Source organism: Adiantum capillus-veneris, chromosome 17 (genome assembly GCF_014529385.1).
Source record: "Adiantum capillus-veneris isolate H3 chromosome 17, ASM1452938v2, whole genome shotgun sequence".
NCBI classification, from domain to species: Eukaryota; Viridiplantae; Streptophyta; class Polypodiopsida; order Polypodiales; family Pteridaceae; genus Adiantum; species Adiantum capillus-veneris.
In genome coordinates this window covers 55,000,556-55,022,004 of record NC_140947.1, presented here as the reverse complement: position 1 = coordinate 55,022,004, position 21,449 = coordinate 55,000,556, and the positions used below count along the sequence as shown (strand labels likewise).

Sequence of the window (21,449 nt, the reverse complement as noted above, 5' to 3'; positions counted from 1 at the left end):
ACCAAAAAAGCGCTTATTATGTTTTGACCTAAAATCTCAATTAAAACTACTCCAAATCACTTGAAATTTGGCACATGCTATCTATTACTATCATATCAGTTTTACAAATGGGGTTATTTAGGTCCACTTCTACTCACTTGAATAACATTCAAAAGGTACCAATATCAGGGGAGATACAAAAATGGAATAGGAAAAAGAGTGTGTCATATCGATGACAAATTTATAAATGCTTGGGTTTTTAACGTAGGCCTTCAATACAACTAATTTTGAGTTGAAGAGACGCCCGATAGTATGATTATTTTTATATGTATGATTGCGGTCAATGTTGTTATTACTCATAGTGTACTTGCTTTTGTGTAATATCTAGTTAGATCTCCACATAGACTTCTTTGGGAAATTTTTGTTATGATTGCCTAAAGTGACATATATTTTGCAAGTTCTTTTTTTGTTAGCAAACCCAGCATTTTTACTCGTTCAGATACAAAGGACGTTCATGGGCACCATCCTAGTCACTTGGCCGCATTCAATTTGAGGGGCCTTTTTTTAAAATTCTTTTGAGCCATACTCATAACTATGATTGGAGATATATGTTAGCATAAAATTACAACACTACCCCGCTCAAAATGAGCTAGGGATTACACAGAGAGACATAAGGTACAAGTTACAACCATCCAAGAGACCCAAGAAGTATAATTGGTACCAATAGACACATCATACCTTCACATCAACTACAACGGAAGCCACCTGATATCAACATAGAAGACATAGAACTGCAGATGGGGAGAGTTGTGAACTCCCAACAAAGGGCAAAATCCACAAGGCAAGGGGTTGATACCAATCATTTTGTAAGCAGAAAACGTTACTATTTTTTTTTTCAAAACCCACAATCGTGAGTGATTGTATTAGAATATCACCAAGAAATATACAAATCAGCCTCAAGCTCATGCTGAGCCTTGAGGGGCCAGTAAATGTTACTCATTTTAAAAAGAGTAACCTTCTCTCTATTGTGAAAGGACTTGCCTCCTTTCCATGACTCATGTATACATGCTTTTAATTCAAAAAGTCTGTATTGAGCACCACATGCTGCAAGTTTCAACAAGACACATTATATACTTTATAAGAATGCTCTCTCTCTCTCTCTCTCTCTCTCTCTCTTTAAATATTCTTACAACATTAAAAGTTCCTACAACCGTAAAAGTTCCTTTCTTTTAGCTACAACTATCTTAATGCAAACCCAATAGGTACCTTAGTTTGAGTTTGGCTGAAAGTCTATGTCACATGCAATAGATGAGTACCTTAATTTGAGTTCGGTTGTAAGTGTACGACACATGAAGTAGATTGTCACTAGCTTGAATAACAGATGGATAAGAGTATTCATTGTTCTCTTGCTCCTCCAAAGTTAGTACTTCCTGCCAAGTATCACCATCATTATAAGAGACTCCGACCTTGAGAAATGCACGTGAAATGGTGTTGTACAAAAGAATCAAACGCCCATCAAGAAGCTTCACTCCATCAATACCTGCTCTTGCAAAAAATTACACTTTGAGTGCATTGTGCATGATGTTTTACTAAAGCAAAATAAAAAGAAAACCTTTATGGGAAAGAAAATTTTATAACATTCCAAAAGAGTGGTTACAAAAGTATTATGAGCTTCTATGATTATATTTATGTATTAAACATCAAATCAAATACTGGTGTAATACTCATCGTGTTAAAAGGTCAAGTTTATCACAATCTCAATACAAATATCTTTAGGGTTATCTTAGTTTTAACTTAGCTGAGATTGGAAATAGATATCCTAAAAGATGGGGAAGTTTTTATGTTTCAAAAAGCCTTCTTCAAATAGGTCAATGGTGTGAGTAAGCTACAATGGGTCAAACAACCCCCCCTTCCCCCCCCCCCCCCCCCCCCCCTTCATGCATTGCCTTACAATTACCCCTTCCCTCAAATGCAATCAAATCTATCACATCATGCATTGCGTGTGGGGGCCATCTAAGCAAGTTCATCAGAGTTCAAATAGGTCACAATGTCAGATTGTGAATCTGAAAACATGAATTTGAATCTTGCTACTTTGCTATTGAACCTTCTTGTAAGAATTTTTCAGATAGTGAATTTAAAAACATGGATTTGAATCATTTTACTATTTTACTAAGTTTTCTTGCAAAGAAGTCTTTCATACACGAAGCATGTGTTCTTGGTAAGGTTTTTTATTGCACAAAAATTCCCTTCAAATGCATGCATGCTCGGCAAAAAAGTTCACACGATATGCATGAATATATGTGCAAAAATTCAATATTAGAAATTGAACCCAAACCTATAAGCCAAATGCATACAAATTGTGCAAGCGTCTCAAGGCACTTGAGAAATATACGTGGCAGTTTGGTAATTGGATTTTTAAAGTCTTTGTAATTTTTCTTTCAGCTATAAGAGACATTTTTGGAAAAAACAAGATTTTCAATATGTACATGAAAGTCCATGCAAGATTATGCATGTGGATCAAATTTTATAAAGTCCTTAAATGAAAAGAATCTTTACAAATCAAAATATCAAAAAATAAATATTGAATCAATACTTCACATCATGGATCAAACTTCTATAAATACACTCTTTATTCATTTGTTCTCTAAAGTCTTTTTTTATAAATACACTCTTTATTCATTTGTTCTCTAAAGTCTTTTTCAACAAAAAAAAAAAAAAGAATCCAACTTTGAGAAATAGCATTTGAAAGGACATGATGTTTTTTTTTCTTCAAGACATTTAAGGCTTCTTGAGGGACATATGTCTCACAACTAGAATTGAACGAACTTCATCTATATGGATATTAAGGCCTTTAGCAGGCCAAAACAAGTGAAAGGGTCACGGTGGCTTTCTAGAAAAAATAAGAAAGTGATAAAGTCATTAAGTTGAGTTTAACTGAAACCGGTGTTTGAGAAAGGATTGCCTCAACTTAGCTTTGAGCCGGTTGAAAATCGAGACTAGCCGGCTACAAACCATGGAAAAGGGAAGTCAAACCGTGATATATGTGAGAAAATAGTTCAAAAATCTTGCAAATTTATGCTAGTGTCTCCGGTTTACTTCTTTGGGATGAGGAGGAAATTCGACCAACGGTCGCTTAATAAAAGAGACTTTCTCAAACATCATTAGAATTAATTTATAGAATGCAGGAAAAGTGAAGCCAAGTGAATCTGTGAAATGAAATGTGAAATAAAAATAACTCATCAATGTGTGTGTGTGTGTATATAGAAATTACTAGAATTATGCAAGGTGAAGCTTCACTTTAACATTTCTAAAACAATAGAATGCAAGAAAAGTCAAGCATGCCAAGATGTGAAATGAAGGGTGTAATAAGAGGATCCATTTACTATTTTAAAACTGAAATAACATTTAAGAATGTGAAATGAAATAAGAGGATCTATTTACTATTTTAAAACTAAAATAACATTTAAAAAAGGTCTCAATCATCACTGAAAACATTGAAAGTATGCTAACCACAATGTGCCTAAGTATGCCTAGCCAGACACTACTCTAAGGCTTCTTTTAGAAAGACAAAGAGGTGAAAGTTCACTATGGTTTACATAAAGCTATAAAGAGGGATTTAATAATAAGAAAGTTAAAAACATAAGGCAAAAGCTTGCTATGTCCTACATAAAGGTATCTAGAGGAATGTAATAATAAGAGGCTTCTTTGTGAGAGAGAAAAAAGAAAGTGACTAATTTTTTTTTTAATAAAATATTATATATTTTTAAAATACGTGACAATGAACTAGTTAGATTACAACATGTTCCAAAAGCATAAAAAGTAATAACTTGAAAAAACACTTGGAAGCATTGTACCAAATAGATAAAAGACAAGTGATAAAATCACGATGCCTGCCTACTACTTATGGAGACTACAAAAGAGAGAGAGAGAGAGAGAGAGAGAGAGAGAGAGAGAGTCAATACTGATGATCAAACTATGAGATTGAGTTTCTGGGGTGATAAATAAAAGATCTATAAGCAAAAGAGAACCAAATGGTGTAGAAGAAGCTTCTATAGTCATGGATAACTCTACTCTATTGTTATCTCCACCCTATAATTGCTCTTGAGATTACATTTGAGTCATTAAAATAAGGGGTTTTTATATTCAAGTTTTGAAAAAAAACATCTAAAATACGAGGTCATTTATAATTCATTCAAACATGATAAAAAAGGGGTGTTTTAATAACCCCATGAACACACATTATATAAGGGAGTACTAGATAGTGCACCCCTAGAGGGAAAAGTAAAAGCTCTCTCTCTCTCTCTCTCTCTCTCTCTCTCTCTCTCTTTGTGTGTGTGTGCACACATATGTGTGTGTGTGTGTGTGTCTTTTATGTGTGTACACACATAAAAGACATTTATGAAAGAGCACACATGTACCCTGCTTGATTAGTCAATTGTGAGGTAGCGTTTGAACTGGAATCCTTCAAGCAACTTGCCCCTTTCATTTTTGGCATGCTAAAGGCCTTAGTGCACTATTGATGAAGGTCGTTCAATTTTCATTGCTTGAAAATCCTCTGAAAAGAAAAGAAATCAAGGTCTTCTATACGCTATTTTATAAAGTTGCATTCACCTTTTTGGATTAAAAAGTGTATTCATAAGAGTTTGATCCCATGATGTAAAGTATTCATAAAGAGTCTTTGATTTAAAGACTTTATAAAGATTTATTTCACTAATTACCTTTACACCCTAAAAGCAAATAGGACACATGTTAGGCATGCAACAAAACCCCCAATTTTTCTTGAATCCTATTGGATGGACAAAGAGGTGGACCAATGAGGATTAAGCTAGTGTAAATTTAATTTCTTATTTTAGAAATGCTTGATAAAAGAACCAATGAAAATTAATATTGGACAATCAAAAGGTCCAATGAGAAATAAGTAGACCATAAATTTGCTTAATTCCTATTGGCCAGAAGACTAAAAGGTCCAATTTAGATAATTAAATCAATTATCTAAGCTTTTACAAAAGGGGAAAGGGGTGGACACTTTCCACAAGGCTCTTGACTTGGCATCTCAAATGCTATTGGCTAAGCTTTTCAAGGGCCGATAGGATTCCATCATGAGTAAATAGCAAGAGGGGTCGACCAAGAGAGAGACAGGGGGCTGATTTTTGCAAGGCATTATCACACCCACACTCACACAATCTCATGTGTGAAGAAAAGAAGACCATCTCCTTCTCAAGATTTAATGGAAAGCTCATCATCTACTCCAAGCTTGTGAGAAGGGAGGCCTACACCAACAACTCTTGGCTTTGTGATGCAAATCCAACCAAGAGCCAAGCTCCAATGCATGGTCATCTCCTCTACCATGCTAATTACTAAGCTATGCTAAGCTTTTATGAGTGATTATGTGAGGAGACATACTTATTTCTCGTAAGAATACTCCTTCTTCCTCTAGATCTACTCTCATACCCTACTAGCTCTCACCATCTTCGAAGGTGTGTGAGGTCTTGGGTCTAAGACCGTGAGGGAATTGATGTTGTGTTTTCAAGAGTAAGCTAGGTGCTTGAAGCTTCCATCTTCATTGCACCAACAAGTTATTGAAGGAACACAAAGTATTCTATTGTAAAATGTCTCCCTTGATGGGGTAAACCTATAATACAAAGCCTTATGGAGGGGAGACCGGCTCATGTACATCCGGTCCTCAACGGTTGTCAATAGATTAACTTTTCTCTCTTTTTGAAGTATCGTTCATGCCTAATTCTTTTTTTTAAATTGCAAAACTCACAATTGTGAGTGAATTATATTGATATCTCAAAAAATTTGCTCATGTTGAGGCATGACATCATCCAGAGACCATACTTATATCGGCTATCTGGGGAGCCACCCCTAACGACCTGCCCCCTTGCCCTTGATACACAAGGTTAATTATCATGTTCTTTACAAATCTTCTGTTTTCAGGATTTTCCCCTTTCCTAAGCATTCCACTGACAACAAGGCACATGTAACCCTAGACCAATCATCAGAGTTTTTCTTGCGCCCAAGTGTCCATATTAGCACTTTGCTTTCTTGTATAATTTTTGTGAAGCTTGAAACCTCAGGAACTCCTTCAAACACACGACAGTTCCTTGTTTGCCATACATTATGTAAAAAGAAGTATCTGATAACTTGAGTGCAGATGAGGAGGGCAGGACTACCCAAGTTCTTACCTCCAAGGAGTAAATTAGTCTTGAAAAAACCAATTTTCCATGTTCTTTGGACCCACTTGCATATTTTACCTGTAAGGCCTCTAATAGCTGGGCATTCCATAAATAGGTGGGCCAGATCTTCACTAGCCAACCTGCACCGCATGCATTGATATGTCCCTATCCCTCTCTCCTAAATCTTCACCCCCGTCGGAAGAGCATCCCTAATTACTTTCCATAGAAATACTTTCATGTGATGCGGAACCTTTGGCGCCCAAACGTTCTCCATTATTTTCCCCCACCTTTCCTCCGACCATTGTTTCTTCTATATCTTGTTAAGGGGGCTAGACAAATTCTTCTTTAGCATCATTGTATGGTAAATGCCTTAAGAATAGGGTTTCCATAAGAGGCTGCTTCCAAGCCATTTCCAGGCATTCTAGTCAAACTCCGACCAAGCACTCTTGCTATGCTCATTAGGAATCTATTCTTAATGAAATGCTCACTATGTCTAGATGTTAATTTCCGCTACACATAAGTTACTAGTCCATTAAATGTTGCATAGTTTTTTTTTTTGCATGCAGTTTCCTGTTTCAGACAAGGTGACAACACATGTAAATCACGATTTTTGCTTGCAGTATGTCCCTTTCTATATTTCTACCATCCTCCGGTCTAAACCAAGCCTTTAAACTGCAAAACTCACACCCACTCATAGGTGTTTTACTCCATGTTCATATAGTGCATGCAGACAATTTTTCTCTCTCTCTCTCTCTCTCTCTCTCTCTTGCTTTCGTACTTCGTCTTGTTTCATTTATGGCTACAACTTCTTCACTATCATCAAGTTCTTGCAAATGAAGAGTCGGCTTCATAGTGAGCAATGTAGGGAATTTGAAGGGATGAAACCTTTCATGACACACAAAAATCAATTTCTTGGAGTCTTAAAATTTTGGGGGTAGGCGTTGAGGGAATGAGGAGTGCAGACTTGTAGGAAAAATTGCATCACATGAGTAGTCTTGAACATATATTACTAAGGGGTAAGTGACATTGAAGAGTATGAGGGAGAGTTCTCATTTTAAGGGGAGAGGGTTAAGGTCGTAGAGATGGTTAGGAGAGAAGCGAGGTGGCAAGTGTACAGATGGAGAGGGGGGGAAATAGCACACCCTCACATGTCACGACTTACGATAAATGCACATGCACTGCCATCTTGAGACATGAGGAATGAGATGTCTAAGTGGTCCAAAAATTCAACCAAAAATCATATCATGCAGTTTTTAAAGGGGAGATCCGAGAGCATTACCCATCGCTCACCATCAGAATTGCCTTATTTATCTTCTACCCCTTTCAACCAACCAAGAATTGTGCATTTTTAAAAATATAATCTTTCCTTTTTCATTAGAAAAAAGGGATGGCATCACTAAGGCCTCATCCCTTTGGGGCAAGCCAAAAAGGACCTTGTGTGTGTGTGTGTGTGTGTGTGTGTGTGTGTGAGAGAGAGAGAGAGAGAGAGAGAGAGAGAGAGAGAGAGAGAGAGAGAGAGAGAGAGAGAACTCTGACACGTGGTCTCTGGCATGGAGAGAAAGAGAGTGCATTCTACCTTCATTTCTTCTCAAAATCTTCTTATGATGAAAGTATTTTTTATTTTTTCATGAACTAGAAGTTTGTGGTTTGACCCATGTGACTCATGAATCTCCTTTTCATGATTAATTACCAATTTGAATATATTATTTGTCTTTGTAATGAGCCCATTCTATCTTTTTCAACCAATCAAAGGATGGTATAAATAATGCCTAACCCATTGGGCAGGCCAAAAAAGATTGTGTGTAAGTCTTGACCCAATACTAGCATGCACCTCTTTAAAGAGATACTCCTATTGGAGGGGAGTGGCTCTTGGTTGGCGACTTTAATATGGTAGAAAAGAGAAGGGATAGAACAGGATCCTCCAGTATGTTGGCTGGCTCAGAAAGGCCTAAATGACAAAGTTTGTGTGAAAAGCGGGCAATGATCAACTTATGGGAAGTTGGCCCATGGAACAACACGCGTGGTTTCACCTACACAAGCCTCCAATATGCCCGCACTGCCTCTAGGCTGGACATATGCTATTGCTCGCACCAAGCTGAGTGGATACCGTCGTTGATGGAGATGAAGGTAGTCCCAACAAAAATCCTTTTGGATCACATTCCTCTACACATACATTTTAAGAAGAATAAGAGGAGGAGCAGACCCCAAGAGGTGAGGAAAAATTGCTAGTAACAGGGGCACACCTATTCAAAGACCCTCTTTTCATGAATCTAACCAAGAAAGCACTGGGTAAGCTCAAAAAAGATGTAGACCTCAACAAACACAATGCATGGGACCTCTTTGGTCGGAGCATCCAGAAAGCAATCAAAACCTTGGACCCCCAAATCAAGAAAGCTAGGGAGGTACACCTTCTGTATCTTACAGCGGAGGTACAATTGTTCACCTCCATAAAATCCAATGGGCATGCTACTGAGGAGGAGCACTGTTGACAGGCCAACCTTTCAACAACGCTTCCATGAAGATTCCTCAAAGATTCTCTGAAGATTCCATATGAAGGTGCTGCTGAAGTGATGAAGATGAAGATGGATGATGTAATGTGAAGATACAAGCTCATGTACATCATTGAATATCCCGTTATTATCATTTTGAGCCATTACAACCACTTTCGTAATGTTTACAGGAACTTCATATTTTAAGTTGGAAATTGTATTTTGGCCACAAATGCTTGTTGGATAAGCAAAGCGAGCTCACGGTGTTGTAATTAAGCTCTATAGAAGCCTAGGGACAAATAAGGTCATTTTGGGCAAACATTAGGTTTTCTAAAGCTTAGTATATAAACCAAAACCTAAAGCGTTGTAAAGGGGACTTCTAATAATCTTATCTTTTGTGTCGATTGGGAGACTCCTAAAGAGTGAGAGAGTGTGTGTGTGCGCTACAAGAGCTACAATGGTCGGAATCGCAAACGGAGAGCAGCAGCATGTTGCCCACGAGGAGAGCTACGCATTGATGCTTACATCACGCGCGTTCGTCTGTGTTTTGGCAGATTCACCCACGAGCTACTTTTGCCGATTCGGTGAGTAAACGTTGTCCGTTTTTGCATTTCAGCATATCCATGCGATTAGAGCGAGTACAACTACGCATTAGGCATCTTAGTTTTCGGAAACGTCGACCTGCAAAAACCTGTCAGACATCCTACGCGATTTTGCACCGGGTGTTTTTGGGTAGGGTTTTGGGTCACAGACTTAGGGAGAGTGGCCTATTGGTGTTGATAGGATATCCCTCAAGTTTCGTAACGTTTTGAGAACGTCTAATGGGATTTTGGCTTGCGGTAGCATCATAGGCGACTCTCACATTCACAGAACCGATGGCATGTAGATTTGATATCTCTGTAGGAAGTAGTCATTAGTCGGTCGAGTAGAGGTTGACACCCTTTGCTTGCTTCCACGCGCCTGCGGGTGGAGCTCCGTCCTCAGTTGACATTATATGTTAAGTGAGTTCTCGCTGTACTGACGTCCATCGCGGTGTATCCGCCAACATTGGCGCCGCTGCCGGGGACGAGGGCCCTAAGTAGGTGACCGATACTAATCCTTGAGGATAGAGGTCCTCTGGCTTGCCAGAGTATATTCATTCTTTTAGATAGGATCGGAGGGTGGTGGACTCTTTTGGTCTTGGAGGGAGTCTAGGGAGCGTGTGTCTAGCCTAGATCCTTCATCTTAGGTAGTATTAGGTAGTAGTAGGTTGTGGTGTAGAGAGAAGGAGTTGGAGTGGTAGATGTGGTGGTAGGTTGACTTGAGAGTCCGTGTGAGGCCAGGAAGCAACCAAGACATCAAAATCACGATCTCACATGATGAGTAGGAGTAGGGTAAGTAGGATATCTTGATTGCTGATCTAAAGTACTTTATGCATGTCTTATTTGCTATTAGGCTCATCAAAGTAGTGGAAAATAAGTAGAAAAGACGGTAAATTGTGTTTGGAAGCTGATTTGAAGTCCAAAAGTTTCTGTGATTATTGCTGAGCTCTACAGGGCATAGGGAGTACTACTGCTAGGAAAAATTTGCATTTTAAGACAGTAGACATCCTACGCGGAGGATGTCTCCAGGGCACTTTTGGTAGGGAATTTGAGGAAACTGAGGTGACTAGTGTGTTCAGAGGGTAGGTTTTACCCTAGTAACATATTGACTTAAGTGTTTTTCCCTATTTTTGTTGACCAAAATCCAAAAGGCAGAGTAAAAAAAAACATAAAATTTCAGAAAAAGGCTTAAATTGAGTGATTTTTGTTGGGGTATAAAGCCCAATGTGGTCGCCCAGGTAAGTGGGCGGGCCGCCAGGTATGTACACATATTCTTTTGTAAAAACCTAATAAGAACTCACTATGCTCTACTCATTACAGTAGAGCGAGTTCACCATATCGTCGTGCTCTTCTTCTCGTACTCTCTCTCGCTTCGCACTTCCGCTCGTACTCCTTCAACTGGTATCAGAGCTCAGATCGAGGCTCGGGGCAGCATTTGCAGGTAGCCAGAGTCACCTGCTCAGATTGGAGTGAGTTCTCAGAATTTCATTCTGAGGTCATCTCAGCCACCGTTCGGCTTCGACAGAGTTCTGCGCAGGCCATTTTTGACTACGTGGTCTCAGCGAGTACATATCCGACTCTGCAAATTTGGGGTTTTCGGCCTACGATTGCAGGTGCTGAGGATATCGGCACTCCCAAAGTGCTGATTTGTGGATGTCTACACATCGAAGGACGGCTCACAGTTCTTGGAGGCGTGTCACATACGACACGGGCGCATCTACACATAGACTGTATGCGACATTCACTAGTTCATCTGGTAGCTTGTGTTTGCTGCTTGATATTCCAGATTTCATCCTGACATTGCAGGTACTTCCACATGGGATGTATTGTCAGAGATGATGTATGTCTGTTGAGGGTTTGCTAGCTGTGAGTCACGCAGCAAACAACCGCCACAACGGTTACAACATATAGTGGGAAATTTGTGGATGTATGACTTTGTGGGAAGTCTATGTACTGTCAGATTTACTGCAGCCTTTGTTGAGGGTCGAGTGAGGTTTTATTGAGCTGGGGGATTCTCGAATGTTGAGATCCTTTCGGTGATACAGGTCTTGGAGCGATCCCTCGAGCACCCTTAGATAGGCAGCTAGGATGTATTGACTGTGAGTTAGACAGTTGGGATTGCATCTTTGCTTTATTGCCGTTGAGGCATTGTCGCAGTATATGCTTACAGGACAGTGACAGGATAGTGAGAGACAGTACACGTGCAGGATAGGTTTACCCACAGCTTGAAGTGTTAGAGAGACAGTGGTTTTTTGAGCTATTTTTGGTCTGTTTTTGAGTACACCAGATCCATTTTACAAAGGAGACACTGCCAAAATTTCTGCAGAATCTGAAGCTTTCTTGGTTCATTTGACAGGTTGATATTGGTTCAGAGGTCAGTTTACAGGGGAAACTCTGCCGAATTTTTCCGAGGAAAGTAAACTACGGTGAAGCGTAGCTATGGCTGGATCACAGGACACTGCTCTTTACAATATCAAAAACCTGGATGGAACCAATTTCCCATTGTGGAAGAAGCAGATTTGGCACGTGTTGGTACAAAAGAAGCAGATAAAACCTATAAAGCTCAAGGGGATAAAACCAGAAGATATGGACGAAGATGAATGGAGCGAAATGGATGAATTGGCACTTTCTACCATTATGCTGACTTTGGCAGAAAGTGTTTACTTCAATGTAGCAGACGAGATGTCAACTTATCAAGCATGGTTAAAGCTGAGTGATCTTTATGAGAAGCAGAGTGCAGCTTCACAGGTATAATGGCTTAAGAAGCTTGTTGACTTGAAGATGAAAGAAGGGACACCTATGTCCAATCATCTGAATGAATTCAACACAATCTACAGTCAATTGTCAGCTCAAGGTGTCAAGTTTGATGAACCTGTTAGAGCTATGTTCCTATTGATCACAGTGCCGGAAAGTTGGGACACTTTTCGCACAGCTTTGAGTAATTCTGCACCTCCAGATGGTTTGAACATAGCAGGTGTAGAAGGAAGTTTGCTTACTGAAGAAACCAATAGAAAGACAATGGACAAAGGCAAAGGAACAGGCTTAGTTGTCAGGGGAAGGACCAAAGAAAAGTACAAAGGTGGAAAGAGGAATCAGTCTCGTAGCAAGTCCCGCAGTGCTAAAGGCAAGAGTGATATAGAATGCTACCATTGTGGCAAGAAGGGTCACATGAAAAGAGACTGCAGAGAATGGAAAGCAGAAAAAGGCAAAGAGAAAGCTGAAGACCATGGTGAGAAGAACAAGTCCTCAGTGAAGATTCAAGAAATAAATGTGACAAACACTGTTGCAGAGGATGACAGTCTAGTGTCAGGAGACATCTACTTCTTGAAGAATACAATGGACTCAGCTCTTCTTACAACATCTGATGGAAATGCACTGAGTGACTGGATTATAGACTCAGGGGCATCACTTCATGTGTCTCCAAACAAGGAGTGGTTTACCTCTCATGTGACCACTAAAGATCGTGTTCGGCTAGGCAATGGGCAAACATGTGAGATCTTAGGTGTTGGAGATGTTCGATTGAAGTTTTAGAATGGCTCTTCTTTCATGCTGAAGAATGTGAGACATGTTCCCGCAATTACAAAGAGCTTGATCAGCACAGGTTTACTTGATGATGCTGGCTACGTCACCACTTTTGGACAGAACATGTGGAAGATATCCAAGGGTTCTATGACAGTAGCACATGGAGTAAAGTCTGGAGGACTTTACATGATTTATGTATCAAATGTCTCTAAAAATGTAATCAATGTAACCGAGCAGCCGAACGTTTCTTTGTGGCATAGCCGGTTAGGACATATGTCCAAGAAGGGAATGGAACTCTTGTCTCGTTTTGGTTATTTGCCTGGCTTTTCATTTAATGATTTTGAATTCTGTGAACATTGTCTGTATGGTAAGCAAACACAGCAGCCACATAAGCATAGAAGCAGTAGAAGAGATACACAGTTGGCACTTGTTCATAGTGATTTGTGTGGACCTATGCCTAACCTATCTCTAGGGGGAGCTTCTTACTTTATGAAATTTATAGATGATTACTCGAGGAAAGTATGGGTTTACTTTCTCAAGCACAAGGATGAAGCGTTTAGTGTTTTCAAAACGTTTGTGACACTTGTGGAGAATCAGAGTGGAAGGAAGCTTAAATGCTTACGTACTGACAATGGTGGAGAGTATGTTTCAAAGGCCTTTCAGGACTTTTGTGAGTCAAAAGGTATAAAATGCGAACTTACTGCTCCTTACAATCCTCCTCAAAATGGTGTTGCTGAGAGGATGAATAGGACCATACAAGAGAAGGTCAGAAGTATGTTGTCTAATGCACAACTGCCAAATGGGTTTTGGGCTGAAGCTGTATCAACAGCTGTTCATCTTATAAATAGATCTCCTAGCAAGGTTTTGCAGAAGGATTTAGTGGCAGAGATGGTATGGTCAGGCAAGGTGCCCTCATACAAGCATCTCAGAGTCTTTGGCTGTGAGGCATATACTCACATTGCAAAGGAATTTAGGAACAAACTTGAGCCAAAGAGTAGAAAGTGCATCTTTCTAGGCTATGGTAATTCTGGTGAGATGGGGTACAGACTTTGGGATCCCGAATCCAGAAAGGTTATCCGCAGCAATGATGTTCACTTTAATGAAGCCAAATATCATTCTAAACCAGAGAGGGTTGAGGAGATTAGAAGAGTTGTCTTCCAAGAAGATGGACCTGCACGTGCAAGACAAAATGTCAAGGCTCAAGAGGAGCAAGGACATGATAGATTGGAACCACAGGTTGTGGCTGAGCCTGAGCCACCTATTGTGCGTAGATCTGGACGTATCACGCGATCTCTTGATCGGTTTGTTCCATCTATGAACTATGTCATGTTGACTGATTGCAATGAGCCTTCATGTTACAAGGAAGAAGTGCAGATGAAGGACTCCGAGAATTGGCAATTGGCCATGCAGTCCGAGATGACAACTCTGCATAAAAACCAGACATGGAAGCTAGTTAAATTACCACACGGCAAAAAGGCTCTACCTTGTAAATGGATTTACAGGTATAAGATTACCGCTCATGACAGTCAGCCAAAGTACAAAGCAAGGCTTGTTGCCAAGAGCTTTAAGCAAGAACAAGGCATTGAATTTGATGAAGTCTTCTCTCCGGTGGTCAAGATGACTACATTGAGATGCTTTCTTGCATTGGTTGCCATATTAGATTTAGTGTTGCACCAAATGGATGTCAAGACAACGTTCTTGCATGGTGATTTAGATGTGGAAATTTACATGCAGCAGCCAGAAGGGTTTGTTGAGAAAGGCAAGGAAGATTGGGTATGCCAGTTGTTAAAGAGTCTTTATGGCTTAAAACAATCACCGAGGGCATGGTACCATAAATTCCACAAGTTTATGCTTTCTCAAGGCTACAAACGTAGTGAGTTCGATCACTGTCTATATACAAAGAAGGCTAAGGATGGCAGTTGGCTAATCCTTATTTTGTATGTGGATGACATGTTGATTGCTGGCAAGCACTTGGAAGAAATTTCAGCTTTGAAGTCAAAGATGGCAAAATCGTTTGACATGAAAGACATGGGTGAGGCAAGTCATATACTTGGTATGCGCATTGAGAGAGACAGATCAAAGAAGTTGATTTGGTTATCTCAAACAGAGTATATTGACAAGGTTTTGCAACGTTTCAATATGGAGAAGGGAAATGCATTGAGTGTTCCATTGCCACCATATGTGAAACTTAGCAAACAAGATTGTCCTGTGTCTGAGGAAGAACAGGCTGAAATGGATAAGATTCCATATGCGTCTGCAGTGGGTAGTTTGATGTATGCAATGATTGCTACTCGCCCAGACATTGCATTTGCAGTGGGAGTAGTAAGTCGATACATGTCAAACCCAGGCAAGAAACATTGGGAGGCAGTGCAAGGAATATTGAGATACCTGAAAGCTACAAAAAGTATGCGTATATGCTATGGGAGTCAGGAGCTAAGTGTAAAGGGTTTTACAGACTCAGATTATGCAGGTGACTTAGACAACCGAAGGTCTACGTCAGGGTATGTCTTTACATTGGCTGGTGGAGCAGTATCATGGAGTTCTAGATTACAAGATTGTGTTACTCAGTCTACTACAGAGGCTGAATATATTGCAGCATTAGAGGCATGCAAAGAATCAATTTGGCTTAATCGACTAGTAACAGATTTGGGAATCAAAGAAGAGATGCCTGTGTTATATTGTGATAGTCAAAGTGCTATACAATTGGCTCGCAATCCAGTTTATCACTCAAAGACAAAGCATGTGGATGTGAAGTATCATTTTATCAGGGAAATGCTCGAGGATAAGCAACTTCAGCTTGTCAAAGTTCACACCACAGAAACTCCTGCTGATCTACTTACAAAAGGACTTCCTTCAGAGAGCTTTGCGCATTTTTGCAAGCAGTTAGGTGTAGGGTAGTACATCACTTCTCTACATCTCTTGTATATTAGCTTGTATAGTAGCTTCTCTCACACTTAAAGTACCACATTGGACTTTAAGTGGGAGGTTGTTGGGGTATAAAGCCCAATGTGGTCGCCCAGGTAAGTGGGCGGGCCGCCAAGTATGTACACATATTCTTTTGTAAAAACCTAATAAGAACTCACTATGTTCTACACATTACAGTAGAGCGAGTTCACCATATCGTCGTGCTCTTCTTCTCGCACTCTCTCTTGCGTCGCACTTCCGCTCGTACTCCTTCAATTTTTGCATGTTTTTGCAAGTGTGAAGCATACTTGCACTTGCTAAGAGCATAAGGAAGCATCAGGGACACTTGAGTCTGAAAAAATAAGCAGTAGACATCCTACGCGTTGGATTACAGGGTGATCTGGGCATTTTTTTGAAAATCTAAGGTTACCAGTGTGTTTAGAAGGTAGGTTCTACCCTATTTTCACCTGGAAAGTGAAAATTTGACCAAATCTTGACATATTAAAGCCAAAAGACAAGAATTGCCAGACATCCTACCCAAATTGTGTCCAAGGCCTAATTTTGAGACCAAACCATAGGATGACTCCATAGGCATGTTCTAAATGTTGTATTGAGTGCATGTGATAAATTTCATCTCATTTGGGTCAGTGAAAGTGAAGATTGATCAGACTTTAGCGTTTTTGGACGGACAAAAGGCAAGAATAGCTAGTTTTGGGGTCTTTTGACATCCAAACTCAAATATGAGAATACCAGTGGGTTGCCGAAGACTAGGGGAATCTTTGGTCCAAGTTTGGGTTCATTTTGAGCAAAAAGACATCCTACGCGTAGGATGTCTACTGGATGATTTTGAGACCAAAATTCTATTGTGACCATACCATGCTGTCATATAGCCTTAGATAAGCCTCCTAGTCAAATTTGGTCCAATTTGGAGTTGATTTGACTTGGGAATTCATAAGAACAGACATCAGGCTTCTGGAACAGATTCTTGATCATTTGACCACTCTACAAGTGTCAGAATCAAAAAGTGAGAATAGCTGTGTGTTTAGCACATCAAGGGGAACCTTGGATTCAATTTTGGGCTAAATCTGAGCAAAAAGACATCCTACCCGTAGGATGTCTCAAGGTCATTTTTAGGTCCAATTGAAATTTTGAGCATACCAGTGTGTTGTTAGACTCCAGGGGAACCTGTGGTTCAAATTTTGGCCAAATCTAAGCAAAAGGACATCCTACCCGTAGGATGTATCCAGGTGCTAAATGAACTTCTGGGGAGATTTGACCTCATACAATTCTTTATCATGTCATTAAGCTTAGCCATCAAATTTCAAGTCATTTGGACATCATTTTCTCCTGATATAAGACATCCTACCCTCTGAGTGCACCAGAAGCTTATGCAGCCCAAATCTTGCCCTTTTGGCATCCAAATTCAAATCTGAGCATAGCATTGGGTTGCTTGACTCAAGGGGAATCTAGGGTTCAAATTTTATTCAATTCTGAGCAAAAAGACATCCTACCCGTAGGATGTCTCTTGCATGATTTTGGACCCTAAACCAACATTTGACAATACCAAAGTGTTTCATAACATCTTATAAGCCTGCCAGTCAATTTTGGTCCAATTTGGAGCTCATTTGACTTGAAAAACTAGCTGATAGAGTATCCGGCTTCTGAAACAGATTCTTGAACATTTGACCAGCCTAGAGGTGTCAGAAACAAAAAGTGAGGATACCTAGGGGTTCAACACACCAAGGGGAATCTAGGGTTCAAATTTTATTCAATTATGAGCAAAAAGACATCCTACCCGTAGGATGTCTAGGAGCTTATTTTGAAATTTTGACCATACCACCGTGTTGCTAGACCCAAGGGGAACCTTTGAACCAAATCTTGCTTCATTCTGAGCAAAAAACAAATTGGGCGTAGGATGTCTCTAGGGGGTTTTTGGGCAGGAATTTGGGAATTCTGACACCACCAGTTTGTTCAGAGGGTAGGTTTTACCCTAGGAACCTGTTGACTTGAGTGTTTTCCCATGTTTTTGATGTCCAAAAGTCAAAAGGAAAAGTCAGAAAGCGAAAAATTCATAAATTGCTTGTTTGGAGTGATTTTGACATTCAAAGGAAATTCTGAGCATACCACTGTGTTGCTAGACTCAAGGGGAACCTTTGAACCAAATCTTGCTTCATTCTGAGTAAATTTTTTTTTGGGCGTAGGATGTCTCTAGGCCAGTTTTAGGATCCAACTGTAATTTTGACCATACAGGGTGTTCACAGTGGCACAGAGATCCCAAATCTTCTTTTAAAATTGAATTTGGACTCATTATGATCATTCTAAACTGCATTTCACTATTTTGGCCATAACTTTCACAAACGGTCTTGGATTGGAAAAGTTTTTATATCAAAACGTAGCCTGAGAGCGACACTACAGATCTTAGAGCAAAACTTGAACTAAATGTATGACTTTGGCAACCATTTAGGTCAACTTTGAAAAAAACATCGTTTAAGGCCTCAAAATGCGTCCGGACATCACGTGTGTCTAGAACTGACAGTTCGAAAGAATTGTGAGAAAACAGTCACTGCTTTGAACATAGTTTTGACTTTTCCCTAAGAGAGGGGCTAGTGAGCCATAAGCAAGGTCATCGGTTAGAGTCAACCCAGGCTCTGGAACAGACCGCTCAAATCGACCTAGAGTGGAGACGAGTGCATGTGAGATTTTCATCATCGGGAAGCTGAAATTTGAAACTAGATTTGGTCTCTAGGCCTTCTAATTGACCATTAAAGACTGCTAAGTTAGCATATTGAAATTATCTTTTGCGAAAACCATTGGTCACCCGCGGGAAGGTGTAAAAGTTAACTACGGCCTAGTGTAAAATTTGAGCGTCCATACACAAATCTGGTAGCAGTAAGACCATACACAAGAACTCTTGATTTTGCAACAACAATCGCAAGTTTTGGAGAACTTTAACACAAGATTTTTTGCTAGCAAATCACTGCAACTTGTACATAATTCTCTTGTGCTAGCTTAAGTTTAGTTCAGCTAAAAGCGAACTTGAAAGTCACTTCCGAGCCCACGGAACAAGTGTGGCCATCAAAGGCACATCAAGAATTTTTGCATTCATTGTGAAAAAGTTTGCCAGCTAAATAGAATTTTGCAGATTGTGTGCTAAAGTGAACACATGTTAGCTCGACTCAAGAATCACTACGAAGGGCACAGTCGTTGCAGTATAGTGGTAAGTTGCATAACTTATCACAATGCTTCCAATAGATTGAGGCATGCTAAAAATCTCTAGGCAAAGCAAGCAGCCAGACAAGTCAGTATCAGCCTTGGCAAGCAAGGGAGCTAAGAAGTTCAAGCAGTGCAAGCAAAGCCCAGTTCAGAAAACTCAGAGATTAAGGCATCCACAAAAGCTGAAGGACCTCAAGCGAAAAAGACCGACACAAGGGTGCTAATAATTTTTATTAGCATTGAGGCAAGAAATTAGAGGTATCACTGAACATGTCCAACAAGGGAGTTAAGACGAAAGAAATGGCATCTCAAAGGAATCAGACCAGCTGAGATGAAGCCTCAAGTACATCCATAGAAATTACAAGAGAGCAAATTTGGATCTATCTGATTGGCCACTACAAAGGACTACCATGCTATGAGGATGTCAATCGGAATTTGTACATCAAGAAAAAGAAAGATACAGAGGAAACTCGGACATCTCAATATGTGGAAGTTGAAACAGTGAAGAATGTACTACACCCACATCCAGATTTCATGGAAGACTGTCTGGGATCAATTTACATGAGGCACAAAAAATACATCGACAATGAGATAGAAATGTTGTACAAGGATCAACTTACAGAACTCTACGCATATCCTCCAAATATTTTTCTGTACAAAGCTCAAGATGGGAAACGGAAAATTGATACCATTAAAGAACCTTAGTGTGGACAAGTCAAAGCATCCACAAGGTGATGAAGATGAAGCTCGTAGTTCAAGGTTCGAGAGCAAAAGAAGCCAAGATTCTGAAGAGGGTAAGCAAACCCAAGAAGAGGTGGCAGAGGCAACAACAAAACTTAGTGTCACCTCACGAGACAAAGACATGCAAGTTGAATCAATGGATGAAGCTGAAATTCTACAAGAGAATTCCTCTACTGTAGACTCTACAAGGATGATTGAAGAAATCAAAGAGCAAAAGAAGCTAAATGAAGATGTAGATAAAGTTTTAGAACCCATAGAAGAAAGGGAAATGACCGACTCCAAAATTGACTACCAAGGACAAGCAATGCAGGATATGAATGAATATTTTCAAGAAGAGACTCTACCAAAACTCATGGAACAATGGGAACCAAAGGCCACGGCGACCATTGCATCAAAAGAAGAGAGTCAACCTCGACATCCTGCTACACAAGCTTCAAAAGATTTCCAAGAAGAAAAGTCACCATTGAATGACCTTCAAGTGCTAGAAGAAGTAAATAGTGACAGAGAGCTTCTGAAATCTTCAATGATGGTCATCACGACTAGCTCTTGAGAAAGCCAGCCTACTACCGCTCCAAGATTATCGGCTGCCGACAAAGGCAAAGCCAAAATGAGCCCACAAATGTCCTACCAACAGAAGCAGCCCCTTAAATCAGAGTCTTCAATCCAACCTAGAAAAGTTCAAGACGAAGCTTCTATATCAACTGACCACATGCTTCCACATGAAAGGCAGACTCCAAAGAAAATCTTTCAACCAAAATACCCTACACTGCGAGATCACCGCCGCCAAAGGTTTTCAAGGGTCTACATTAAAGCTGAAGAAATAAAGGTCAAGGACCCAATATGGGTAAATGATCCTAGCCAATTGACGAAAGGTAAACACATTGGATGGATAGCCTCCCACTACAGCTTAGCAGAACAAGGCTATTATGAGGGTCAAAAGAAACTTTGGTTACCAAAACCACAGACCTCGGCTTATGTGGTAGATAAAGGTTTCAAAAAGCGTCCCCAAAAGCAACAAAGCTCATATTTATATCGCCAAAGGAGACCAACCAACAAGGATCGCCAAAGGTACGTAGGAAATTTCAAATCCAGTTGGCCTTCATACCAACATAGGACTTCATTGGTAAATAATCCCAAAAATGGCACTCTTGTACATCTCAATACGACATCAAAAACATCATGGGAAGTGCCATCTACAATTCTTCAACCACAAGGTTACTATCAAGGAAATCGGAGAATCTGGCTACCAAAGATGCCAGGTAAACATTCTTCAATCAGACGACTTCAGCTTGAAAATAATCGCAATTTCACGGAAGGCAAAATCAAGGACAATGTCACAGCCAAGGCAAAGGATATCTGCAAAGACACACTAGTCACACGATGCAGATACAAATGGATGCCAAAAGAACAACACATACCGAAGAAGATTGAAGTCATCTCTAGCTCTCAAGAAATGTCAAGACATGATGGACAAAGTGTTACAGAGAATGGAGCGAGCCAATCTTCTCAACCAAGGGACCAACAACAAAAAAAAGAAATTTTGACAACCAAGGTCACCCAGATATGGCAAAAGAAACCAATATTGCCAGTATGGTCCTTTACAAATCCTCTCTTCGAGGATGGGAGTTTTGAATTTCAAAACCTATTCTTGGGAGAGTAAGTCAAGTCGCCATAAAAATCATGGCATAAGAGTCAAGAGTCGGGCAGCTGAGCCACTAAATGAGCAAGCGTCAGACCCAAGCTTCATGTCTTAATATTTTTTGTGGTCTATGAGTCTAGATATTTAGATTATAGCTCAAGCTGGAAGAGTTGAGCATATCGTAAAATTGAGTTGCTCATGC

General features: G+C 40.0%; 1 protein-coding gene across 2 annotated transcripts in view; it reads right to left on the bottom strand.

Annotated features, from left to right (window-relative positions):
• Nucleotides 1–826: 826 nt before the first annotated feature.
• Nucleotides 827–21,449, bottom strand: part of LOC147437276 (uncharacterized) — a 36,473-nt gene continuing 15,850 nt past the window's right edge. The window contains exons 8-9 of one of the 2 annotated variants that reach the window (XR_015184840.1): nt 1,296–1,409; nt 827–1,083 (exon numbers count right to left, since the gene is read on the bottom strand). Coding sequence is in view for 1 of the 2 variants with exons in the window: in XM_086486850.1 (XP_086342976.1) it covers nt 1,051–1,083; nt 1,296–1,519 (257 nt within the window). In the remaining variant the exon portion in view is untranslated. Of the gene's footprint in view, nt 1,084–1,295; nt 1,520–21,449 lie in introns of both variants that reach the window. The other variant, XM_086486850.1, reaches the window with a different exon arrangement.